Source organism: Centrocercus urophasianus, unplaced genomic scaffold (assembly GCF_019232065.1).
Source record: "Centrocercus urophasianus isolate 14NV4802_14NV808 unplaced genomic scaffold, USGS_Curo_1.0 seq_17, whole genome shotgun sequence".
In the NCBI taxonomy this organism is placed as follows: Eukaryota; Metazoa; Chordata; class Aves; order Galliformes; family Phasianidae; genus Centrocercus; species Centrocercus urophasianus.
In genome coordinates, this window is record NW_024884722.1 from 25,036,491 (window position 1) to 25,048,569 (window position 12,079).

General features: G+C 36.4%; 2 protein-coding genes across 3 annotated transcripts in view; one reads left to right on the forward strand and one right to left on the reverse strand.

Moving 5' to 3' along the window:
- The window catches only part of CTNNA3 (catenin alpha 3), a 408,816-nt gene that overhangs the window by 99,731 nt on the left and 297,006 nt on the right, over positions 1 to 12,079 (forward strand). The window lies entirely within an intron of this gene.
- The window catches only part of LRRTM3 (leucine rich repeat transmembrane neuronal 3), an 82,068-nt gene continuing 70,403 nt past the window's right edge, over positions 415 to 12,079 (reverse strand). Inside the window, exon 3 of the mRNA XM_042818179.1 lies at positions 415 to 624. Coding sequence (XP_042674113.1) covers positions 415 to 624 — 210 coding nt within the window. The remainder of the gene's footprint in view (positions 625 to 12,079) is intronic.

Here is a 12,079-nt window from a genome sequence, read left to right on the forward strand (position 1 = left end):
TAACTGAATAACACAAGAAATAACTTTTGTTAATTTAAAACTTTAGAAACTGAAACTTGTAAGATGTAATTAAATTATGGTACTGTACATACCAGCTGTTCTTGGTAATTGAAACTTTACAATATGAAAAATACATTACATCTGTACAGTTTATACAGGCAGGTAGGATGAGTTTTGAAAAAAGATTCATTTCAAGGATCATACTTTGAAGTCAAAAAATACTGCACAACTTAACTAATTACAAATTGTGGACTTGAAACAATTAACCTTTGTGGATCTTTTAAAAATTAAACAGGGATCCTAAAATCCATATTATGACGTCTTCTCACTTCTTGATAACGTTACACAGAATTTGGTTGCAGCCTCTGCTACAGGGAAAAATAAAAATCGCCACCACCACCAACCCCCCATAAGTTAAGCCAGCTGCTGACTGTGTTCCTTGATTCGTGCTGCTGTTGTTATTGTGCTCAGATCCAGATCAGTTTCTAGGTGTGTTTCCACTGCTTCTTCTTGGGTGTTTGAGTTGTAGGCCTTGTGAGCAAGCAGTTCATGATGTACTCCACAGTAACTTATTGTGGGCTGATCATAGGCAAGAAATGTTGACACATTCATAGCCAGTGGTATCTGGGGGAAAAACAAAGATGAAAAACAGCCAGTTGCCATGGCATAATCCAATTCTTCTTGCCTGAATCTGATGTTGAGGTAATGGTCTGTCTAAAACACTGAGTAAAGGTGAATGTAGTTCTATATGTGAAAAGATCTTTTATTTCTCTCTACCCCTCTATTCCCTCCACCCCAATCCCACTCTGGTCTTTCCTAGGATGTTTTAGGCCTACTATCACCTTTGATCTTACATGAATACAAATGGGTTTGAGGGTGTGAGTGATATAGGAATCATAGGACTGTATTAAGAAGCAATTGAACTCAATCTATAGAATATAATCAACTACTGCTAAAATCAATTTGTCAATGAAGAGAAAGGCAGGTGACCCAATTGGGGATAAATACAATATTTGAATTGAAATTTAAATGGCTTTTCAGGTTAAAAATGGAACTTGCTTGAGTTACTTCAGTGTGTGCAGTATCTTTGGTCTCATGAGAAATACCCACCGAGCAGCATGCTTCTGGTTACTTGTAGCATCACCATATATTTGAATCTAGCAGCTTTCAGTAAATGTAGGGCCATACTAGATGGTAGTTTCAACCACTTTTGTGCTATGGTATCTGAAAATCTCTCTTTAAGCAGATTTGGCTCAAATGCTTTAGACTGAAAAGTTATTACTTTTTGACTGCTTTCTTAGGAATTTTCCACATGGTTCAGCATAGGATTATCTAAAATATTGCTTATAATACATGAAATTAGAATATTTTAATAAGTATTTTTACTTTTAGATTTAGTTTTGTTCATATTAGGGTAATCAAAAAGATTAAAAAGGACACTTATGTAGAATGCAAAATCTGTTCATTTTAGGCAATTTGTGGTATTCAGTGCAGTTATAAAATTTCCCATATTTTACTTCTGGTATACTCCTCCTCTCTTGTTGCATCTTCTTTCCCTTCCTTAAGTATGTACTGCCTTTTGTCTTTATTTCCTGAAATACCCAGGTTCTGACTATTTGCAGCATTTCTATTTTTTTTTTGTTTTGTTTTGTTTTTTTTTTAAGAGTTTGTAGAAAAAGACTTCTGGTCACTCCAGTTCACACCACAGCTCATTTGTAAGCATAATGAGGGGCTGCTACCAGCTGCTGAGTCTCTCTCCTTATAGTCCTGGTCATAGTCTCCCTGAGTCTCCCTTAGTCCTGGAGACATTAACCCTCATGACACGGAAATTATTTAAAAAATAAATAAAACCCACCCCTGTCTGTATTTCCCTTGTATTTTCCTATTGTTTTCCTTCTGATAGTGCTAAGTGTCTGTGAAAGTTCTGCCTTTATATATCTCCAATTATTTAAACTTAAAAAAACACATTAAAGTAGTAGTACTGTAGCACTTGTATTGATAGCTCTCACCTCTTTGACTACACTGTTTCATCACTGGTGGTGTGTGAACTTCAGATTGTTCACAGTTCAGGCTTAGATTAGGTTAGCATCCGAAAAGACTAGGCTTATCTCAACTCTGCAGTTTGAAAGCTATAATGTACATTCAGGGAAGCATCTGTCCTGCAAACTGAATTTCATTGTTTAGTATTAAATTTTTGTACAATGTCAGGGGAGAAAAAGTTCCAATAACCTTATATTTTTCTGGTAAGAATATCTAAAACTTCAGGCTTGTTTTAAGTAAAAAATGCAGCTAAAAGATGTGTATACAAAACTGTCTAGCAAAACAGAATTTAAAAATTATTAAAAAGTCATCATGTTCAATTCTGACAGGAATTTAATCCAGTTTTTGGCATGTGAATGTTTTAGCATGTCTGCTTTAATTCTCATAGGAGCATGAAAGCAAAAGTTGCCACATCAAAATTAGCTTTTTTAAGAAGGAAGGAAGAGATAGAGACAGTTTGTTTTTGACTTCTCTGGCAATTATGAAGAGCTGCAAGAAGCAGGATATTTGTTTGAGATAGCAGAAGTATATTTGCTGCTAAACAGATATAAACTGATAGATGGGGAATGCTTCTAACAACAGATAAGTATCTTGGTAGACAACAAATATGGGTGAATTTCTAGCAAAAAAATGCAGTATGTATTGAGTTGTTGGTTTCCTGACAGTGTTTTTATCTGATTGCTGACCTTGGCTTGGCTGCTTGACCTTGGCTTTGATAAGAAACAGAATTGCTTTTTTTTTGGTATCACATATAGACTTAAAGGAAATATTTCCAGTTTTTGATATTTTCTTAAATGTGATGCATATGTGGTGTTCAAACTCCCTGGGAGTGAAATTCAAGACTCAGTCATAGAACCCTGGAAATGAAGGCTGTGGAAACTAAATGCTTAAGGGCGTACCCGTAGATCTGCAGTAGCTTAATGTAACCATGGGAAAATATGATAGGGAAGAGAGGGAAGAGGAGTGTTATCCATGGAGATCATGGATAGAGGAAGCTGAGAAAATGCAGTTCATGAGCAAAAGGGTGGATGAAAAGAGCAAGTTAAATCAGACCCTACAGTGGAATATGAGAATGAAATGAGGTAAACATGGAAGTAATGGAAGCGATGGAGTTGTGACATAGAATTCTGAAAATATATAGAATGTCATTGTAATGTAGGCATGAGAATACAATACATTAGTATATGCTCAACATATGAGGATTGAACCTTATCACAGAATTATAGGTGTGGAAGGCACCTCTGGAAATCACTGAGTCTAACCCCCTGCTAAAGCAAATTTCCTTATAGAAGTCAGTGAAGTCTTGCTATTGGCTTCAGTACGTAAGTAAATAAATAAATGGAAGAAACCATTGTAAAACCATGAAGGCTTTATTAGTATGAATAAAAATTAAATGCATTATTCTTGACTACAATGAAGAATCATGTTATTTCAAATGACCACTCAGCACAAACCTGATAATTTTCCATTGTTTTGACTTTGTGATACATTTTGCATGTTATTTAAATTTATCGGAGGTTAAATTTTTAGTACTATTTTTAAAATTTTTAGGCATATAAAAAGGAAAAAGGATTTGGAGAATTAAAATACCTTGAGTTTATTAGATAGGGAATAGATTAGAATAAATTATAATGAATGTATTTAAGAAACCTTACCTAAATTGGCTCTTCCATGAATCTCAACAACTTGATTTCAGACTTTGAATTTCAAAATGAAAGCCGTTTTTATCTTTGTTTGGGAAATCCTTTTGAAATCCTTGTTTTCCTGTTTGCCAAACCTAGGAACCTCACTGTTGAATGTTGCTCTAAGCAAATCATTACTGAAGCCTTTTAAATCGTGTTTCCAATTCAGCATTTCCCAGATATCTTTGACTCTTCTCTGAATAACTATTTTTCACTACCTTGTTCATTTGTAAATGAGTTGTCATGTCATTTTTGCCTCTTGCACAGTCCCCTCTTGACTTTCCAACTTGCCTAGTTCAAACTTCATGAGGCCTTTTTCTTCAGCATGATTAGAAACCCTTACCTGTTCTCGTTAAGTGCGCTCTGTCCTATTTCCTCATGTTTCTCATCTGCACATTTCCTATCTCATTCCCTCCTTTTTGCTTCAGTTTCTACCTTGCACAAAGGGAGGGCGGAGGAACAGTTTTCCAGATTTTTCCATTTGCCTAATGTTGTCATGGTCCTCCACAAATGCCCTGTTTTCACATGAAATGTTGCAGGGGAATGTAATGCCAATCCCAGATTTTATCACAGAACTTTCATAACGTTTTTTCCTATGTCCTGTTTTCCTTCCCAAGGGTGACTAATTTTTACCAAATCCTTTTTGTTTGCCCTGTTGCACTGACATTTTACTAATAGCGGTGTAACAACTTGGTTTTTACTTTCTCTTTCTGTAAGATAGAGAGAAATACTGCATAAGAACTTAATCCAAAACATCAGCGCTGCTGATGTATAGCATATAGCAGTTCTGTGAATTTTTGGTCTCATCTGTCAGCAGCTACGTCAGCTCGTGCTGGCAGACTAAAACCAATTTTATATGCACATCCAAATATAAGTTAGAAGCTTTGCAGATGCTCTCTTTCTCAGCTGTCCATAATATTGATTGCTACACAAGACTTAGCAACAGTATTCATTCCAGCTTCTTAGTTGGCTTCTCCTTGAAGCATTCCTTAGAAAGTATTATGCCAGGATGGCTGCAAGGTTGTTTAATATCTCCTCTCACTGCCTTCTGCCCTGCACACCTACATTTAAATTCTCTGTGATTTAGACATGTCTTGCTTGTAACAAGTCCCTTATTTCATCTCTCTAGTAGCATATGCAAGGGCTTTCTGTGAAAGCCCTACAGCTGCCTGGTATGAGTAGTGAAAAAGAAGCCGATTTCTTTCACTGTCTTCTTCAAGCAAGCATTTACTTAGTGCTGTGCCATGAAACAAGGGAAAATTAAACTCAAACTTCTGTTGAAGGCGTAGATAAACCTGTTACAGCCAGCTTGTGAGAATTATGGCGTCACAATTCAGATTGTCTCATTTCCTCTCACAAATTGCAATTCAACCATGGGGGGAGGTTACCAGTAGATACTTTTGGTGGTGGTGTTTGTATATGCTGTGAGTGACCTTATTGTAGAGAAATGAGCAACTCAGAAATTAAATTCTGAGCCCTTTGAAGAGCTGTAAATGATGGGTGCCTGCAAAACTTGCCAGTCACTTTTAAGGATCTTGTTTTTTCTTTAAATATAAATAACTTGTATATTCTAAGGTGGTTCTTTGGAACTTGTGACTTCATATTTGAACCTTTTAATGTCCATACTGTGATGGCCTGGGAAGGAGCAGTATGTTGTTAGATCAATTGGTCAGCATGCTGACAGAAACTTCACAAGGCACTGGTGTTAATTTGCCCAATTTTACCTCTGAATGGCATGGAGGTGTTGTACAAGGGAAGAAAGCACAAAGGGATAACATTTTCAATTTATTTTCTGCTTCTTTCAAAATAAATTCCTGCTCACTCCAGGCTGAAGTTAAAAAACTATAGAAAGGCTTTTAACGATCACCGTAGTTTTCATCAAATGACAAATTGTTTTTTATGCAGATGTTAATGCTCTCTTGGTGAGGGAGAATTGTGTTTTCTATTCAAAGGACAGTTCACTGCAAATACTGCGTTACTTCTAACATGATAATTTCTGTTCCTCAAAATAACTTGCTTTTGCTACTGTTTTCCTTCTCAGTAAATCTGGGCAATAAGCACAGTAGTGATGTGCTTCACGTGTTTTGCTTGGGTGTAGTAATTTTTCTATTCCGATGTGTTAGCCTTTAGTTACCTAGCTCAGGGTTCCATACTGTGAGAAATATTGTGGAAATTGTGGAAACCAGTAGTGTTACTTACCATTTCCTATTTTGGACCTAATCTTCACTGTCGTGCCAGATCAAATATATGTTGCAACCATACTTCTCTTTATCAGAGAAGGAGAATAACAAGGAAATAGGACAGAGGATAGGTCTGCGTCACGTCTGTCCATGTTTTAAGCTTTTTAGCCATCTGTTCTGTCACACTGAACATGAGGACATGTTGTCTCCATGGCAATATAAGAACCATATTATTTCAAACCTCCTACTGAAATAGCTGCTGTTTCCAGGCCTTACTTTCAGTTCTTGTGGCTGAGAGCCCTGTTTTAGCATTGATTTAAAAAACCAAAAACCCTACACTTTAGTAAGCACGTGATTAGAATTTATGTCCAGTAGTCCAGTTGTATTTCCTTATTTTTCCAGTCTTTATCACGGATTTTGAGTAATTCATGATGCAGCATATTCCCAGAATATAAAAATCACTTGTAAAAACAAAGGTCACGCTCTGAAACTGGCTGACAAAGAAAGCTGATTGTTTGTTTGTTTGTTGAGCGGTGGGAGAGGATACAGTGAACATCTAGCCACTGTTAGCCGCTTCCATGAGAAATACAGGCAATTTTTATTATTTCAGTGAATGTGGATTTGATATCACAGAATCACAGAATGGCCAGGGTTGGAAGGGACCTCAAGGATCATGAATATCCAACCCCCCTGTCACATGCAGGGCCACCGACCTCCTCATTTAATCCTAGACAGGCTGCCCAGGGCCCCATCCAACCTGGCCTTGAACGCCTCAAGAGAAGGGGTATACGTCTATTAAGAATAGGATATTTTTCTTACTTATCTTTAGCTGGTTGTTCACTTTTTCATGTTACAGCACTCAGGATATGTTATATAGCTGCTGTATCTAACTATGAAGACTACGTTCTCACCTTTCTAGATGAAAAGCTGATATTCTTACAGCTCCAATAATTGGCTTCTTAGAAAACATTTAGGAGGCTTGGTAATGATGAAAACATAGACGTCTTCCTTTTTATACTTTGCTCGTTATCTCTCTATTATCTCTGAAGTATTAAGATTGCTTTCTTCTTCCCTTTTATTGTTGTTTCCCTCTTTCTGTCTTTAAGAGAAAGCGTCCTTGTTAACTGTATTTTGTGGGATGTCTCTGTCTTCCTGTTACTCTGTGTTTTTTGCTGCTATTTGTCCATTTCATTCACCTTTGCTTTTCTTTATAATCTGCTGTCTTGGGCTACTTTTTTTTTTTTTAGTGAAGCATCCTAATTCTCTTTTGCCTTAAGTGTCAAAATGTGGTCTCCTGACTCAAGGAAAGGAGCCAGAAAAGCAAACTGGTGCATAAACTCAGAGTGAGACCACCAATTCTAGTTCTGTATTTTGAGTATATTAGCTGTTAGCATTGATATTTATATAGTTTCATAGTGCCCTAAGTCCAGTCTTGCTGATTTGCATGTGGATGTAACTTGCTTAACAGACAAAGCTGATATGATATCTGCATTATTAATAGTGTTGGCATAAATCAGAATTATGTGAGATAAGAAATATTTGCTGAAGAGACCTTTAACTCTGAAGGGTGGAGAACTTGTGCTATTTCTGAGAGCAAGGAACAAACCTTTATGTATTCTTCTAGTTTGATTATTCCCTCTGCTGGTTTTAAGTAGTATTGAGGCATTAAATGGTCAGTGCTTTGATGTGAGATTTTAACCAGTTTGAGTAAAGCAGTGTTCTCTGGTGCACAGTACTCTTAAGCTAATAAATAATATTAAAAGATCTAACCTATATTCATGGCTTGCATCAGCTTGTGATGTGAGTAGTATTATTTCAGTGACCAATCCAGACTTGCATAGAAGAGACATAAAACCTGCTTTAATCCTGTTTTTGGGGGTTTTTTGTGTTTTTTTTGTTTTTTGTTTTTTTTTTGTTTTTTATTATCCCAAAGCCCCTTGAATTATATGGCTCAGATTCAAATGATGGTGGAAAGTGACAGGACAAGGGGAAACTGCCTTAAGTTGTGCCAGGTTAATTTTAGGTTCGATATCAGGAAAAAATTTTTTGCAGAAACGGTTGTTAAGCAGTGGAATAGGCTTCCCTGGAATGTGGTTGAGTCACCATCCCTGGATGTGTTTTAAAAACCATTTGAATGTGGTATTCAGGGACATGATTTAGCGGGGAGTTGTTAGAGTTAGGGTGGTATGGTTAGGTCATGGTTGGACTTTAAAGTCTTTTCCAGCCTGAGCAATTCTATGACTGTATGATGTTTCAAGTACTGTGTTCTGCCTGTTGATCTTTAAATTAATAGGAATAGTCCTTTTGGGGTTCAATTATTTGTTGACGTGGTTTGTTTATGATAGGAGGTGGTTTTTTTTCTTTTTAATTTATCTTGTAACATTTAACAAGCATATTCCCAGGAGAACTGTACATCATGGAGTTCAAAAATTCTCATCCTTTCTATCTTCCTTCTGACCTCCATTCATGCTTCTGTGTTTTTGTATATACATAACAGGCAGCTAGTTTTTTTTTTTTTCATTTGTTATTGCTCTCCACTACTCTTTGATTTCCTACAGAAGCAAAAGCTGGGAGATCCTGCCTTGGCCAGAGTTAGAGCCCTCTGCAGCTGTATGTTAGTGTCGTGTTGAAACTTGGCCAATGCTAGAGCATCACAGAAAGCTGAGGGGGCTAGCAGGATTTATACAGGTCATGAAACAAGGCTACAGTTAGGGAGGAGTCCTTGTTCTGTCAGGTGGATTTGTGCTGCTCAGAGACAGAGTAGGATTGGAAAGAATTGAGCTCTTCTCAGATTTTTTGAAGGAAAGCATCTTCGTGTTTCTTTAAAAAACAAAAAACACACACCTTTGAAGAATGCCAAAATGGTAGTGCAGTTCGGCAGAGGCTGTCCCTAAAGGGAATTAAGTTCTTTCTCTATTAGATGAAGGCAAATTGACATGTTTGCCTGCAGAAAAGAGACTTCCCAAAAGAGTATTGGGAAAAACAGCCTGAAACAGCAAAGGGAGCTAAATCTAAGGATTTCTAGCTGACAGTGTCTAAAATTGATAGTGCTTAATAGATGATTTAAAAACAAAAACAAAACTAAACAGAAAAAGATATACTCAATATTCAAATATAATACTGCTGCAACAGACTAATTTTATGGAATTTACTGTGCAATGACAGTGTTTTCTTTTTTTCTGCAAACCACTGTAATTTCCGAAAAACTCATCTGAGGGAAGTTCTTACAACTGTACATGTTAGTGAATAAGCTTTGCATAATAATTTTAGTAAATTAAATAAAGAGATGTTTGTTAAAATTGGAAGGATTTTGTAATGGAATGCTAACATTGGATACAGCTGAAAGAATGACAGAGGTTAATATAATTTATCTCGTGGATAGGGAGCACTGTGTATGTGGTTCTTTCAGTTCTCGGTAAAGAATCTTAAGTTCATTATGTTTATGTGACAAATATAAAGTAGTTATTTTCTGGCATAGTGGACAATAGTGGCAATATAATATTTATTTTCCTTAATTAAAACATGTCCATATATACTATATTATTTAGTATTTGTACTAATTAAGCACTTTTGTTCAGAGGGCAAGGTGTTTAAAAAAACCCACGTGTTCAAGTTGTCTTCATATCGTGTTTATCATAGAATCCTTAGAGTTGGAAGGGATCTCTGAGAACCATCTAGCAATGAACAGGGATCAGATTGCCCAGGGCCTGATCCAGCTTTGCCTTGAAAGTCTGTAGGGATAGGGCATCAACTACATCTCTGGGCAACCTGTTCCAGTGTCAAGCTATATACATTGGATTATTTCTATGGTTAAATAGCAAGGGGGCATAGAAAATTTGTTGTAACAGGCAAGAGACCAAAGCTGACTAGGGTATTTAAATAAGTAAAATCCAGGAAAAAGTTGTCTTAGACCTTTTTGGTTCATTGAAAATGACCTTAATTGCTGGCTTGCATGGTTCAGAGAATTGGGATTGGAGTTTGGGTGATTAACCCACTGCGGGAGTTTCCAAAAACAATTAGGAAGCTGCTCTTTATCTCTGTGGCTCACTCTGTTACAGACCTCGTGGTGCAGGAACTTGCACAGGGATAGCGTTGAGAGTACCTGTACTATCTGTATCTGGGTTAGTATTACCCTTGATGGTACCTTTGACAAATGGACCTTAAAAACCACCTTCCTGTTGACACCAGTGGTATTTTTAATGATAATGTGTATTTCCCTTCAAAGTGATGCCTTTGTCCAGAGAGGTGGTGGAGTCACTGTCCCTGAAGGTATTCAAGCAATGTTAAATGTTGTACTGAAGTACATGGTACACTGGGAAATATTGGTGATAGGTAGATGGTTTGTCTAGATGATCTTAGAGGTCTTTTCCCACCTTGGTGATTTTATGATTGTATGAAAGACATCCTGAACTAATGAGGGAAATGATAACTCTTAAGGATATTCATTTAGAACCATATAATTAAGCTCAGTCAGTTTGATCTTTTCTAATACTCAGTCATACAAATCTGTTTACTTTCCTAGAGTATCTGTTGGAAGACAGAGCAGTGTGTGCTTTATCTGCAGCTGTTCTTTAGGTGTTCTTTAGGCTTGTACTACTTTTGGTGTTGTGGGTAGGCAGACAGTGGTTCTCTTCAGAACATGTAACCTGAGGTATTAAACAGTAAGAAACTCTTCATATTTAATGAGAGCTCAGAGCAGATTTAAAGGAACATACAAAGTGGGTCATGTGCTGCATTCCTAGTGGAGGAAAAGAATGGAGTGCATTTTTTTCAAACAAGTGAACTCTCATAAATTTCTTGTTCCATTTAGATAATTCTGTATGGAAACTTCTACAGAAGTTTCAAGAGAAACTGAGGTTTTGTTCAGATAGCTTATTTAATGTCAGAATAAACAAGTAAAGTTGTTGACAAACAACTTGAAGGGCTCAAGAAGTAGATGCTTTAAAACAGCCTAGCTGTGTGTAAGGACAAATTAAGCAGAGGTATCCTAGGTGTTCATCAGTCTGCTTGGCCTAGTGTTGCTATTTACTGCCTGCCAGTGGCTGCAGAAGCAAGATAAAGATAGAGAACACTGTGCTGGTCGTAAAAGAAATTGCCATCTGTATTTTCAGAAATATGATGATGATGTGTGAGCCATTCTTAATAATGGTATGTGCACATAATAAAATGATGCTAGTTTTAACAGTGTTGATAAATGTACATTCTGAAACTTGTAGGCTCCACCTGCATCTAATTCCAGACAACTTCTGCTGGTAGAATATGAACTTCCACTTTGATGGAAAATCAGAAACAAGAGACTTTAGATACACAATGATTTAGAATGAAGAATCACTTAGGATTTTTCAAGTTTTTCACAGCGTTTTCACTATGGATTAGAATTTCTGTATTGTAACTGTTTTTGTTGCACACAATCTTAATTAAAAAATAAATGCAATAATACGAATTTTCAAAGTTGATTTTTGAAAAGTTAATTTGAGGATTAAAATGGCAATAGTGTTTTAAAATAATGAGTGCATTTTTGTATAATGTAGATGTATTTTTAAAAAATAAATATATTTCATTAATTGGAATTTTCTAATAGAGAAATCTATGTATATGGTTTTGGCCAATTCTGTGTACCTCAAGATTAATTCCAAGGACTGCTTTGTTTGATAAAACAAGTCATGCTCTCAGCATTATGGTGTTTGTGGTGTAGTGCCATGTCTCACCTAACATCGGATTTCAGATATAAAATGCAATTGAGTTTGCTAATCACCTTGATACAATGTTTAGTGACCCTTACTAACCAAAGGACTTCATTAAGTTGTCATGAAATAATATAATCATTATGTCAGTTCTTTCTTATCATCTGGCTGCTTGAGCAAACCATTGTTTAGTATGTTATGCACCAGTGCACGGCATGATTCCCACTTTCATGTGTTTCAGTTTCTTTAGGCTTTTCTGGTTCCTTCTTTTGGAATACAGTAATAAAAAATGGTGTGGACTTTTGCTTGTTCCATATGGAGGGCTCTGATGCTGCCTGTTCTACACAATAATGAAAATTTCTAACAGCTTATATGTATTTGCTTGGTTTTGATTCACAGTTCAAGTAGCATTTTGTCAGTGAAGTAAGAATAGGATTTTCCTGCATTTGTATAGTCACAGTGGAGTGCTCTTCTCATTCTACTATCCTAGGTA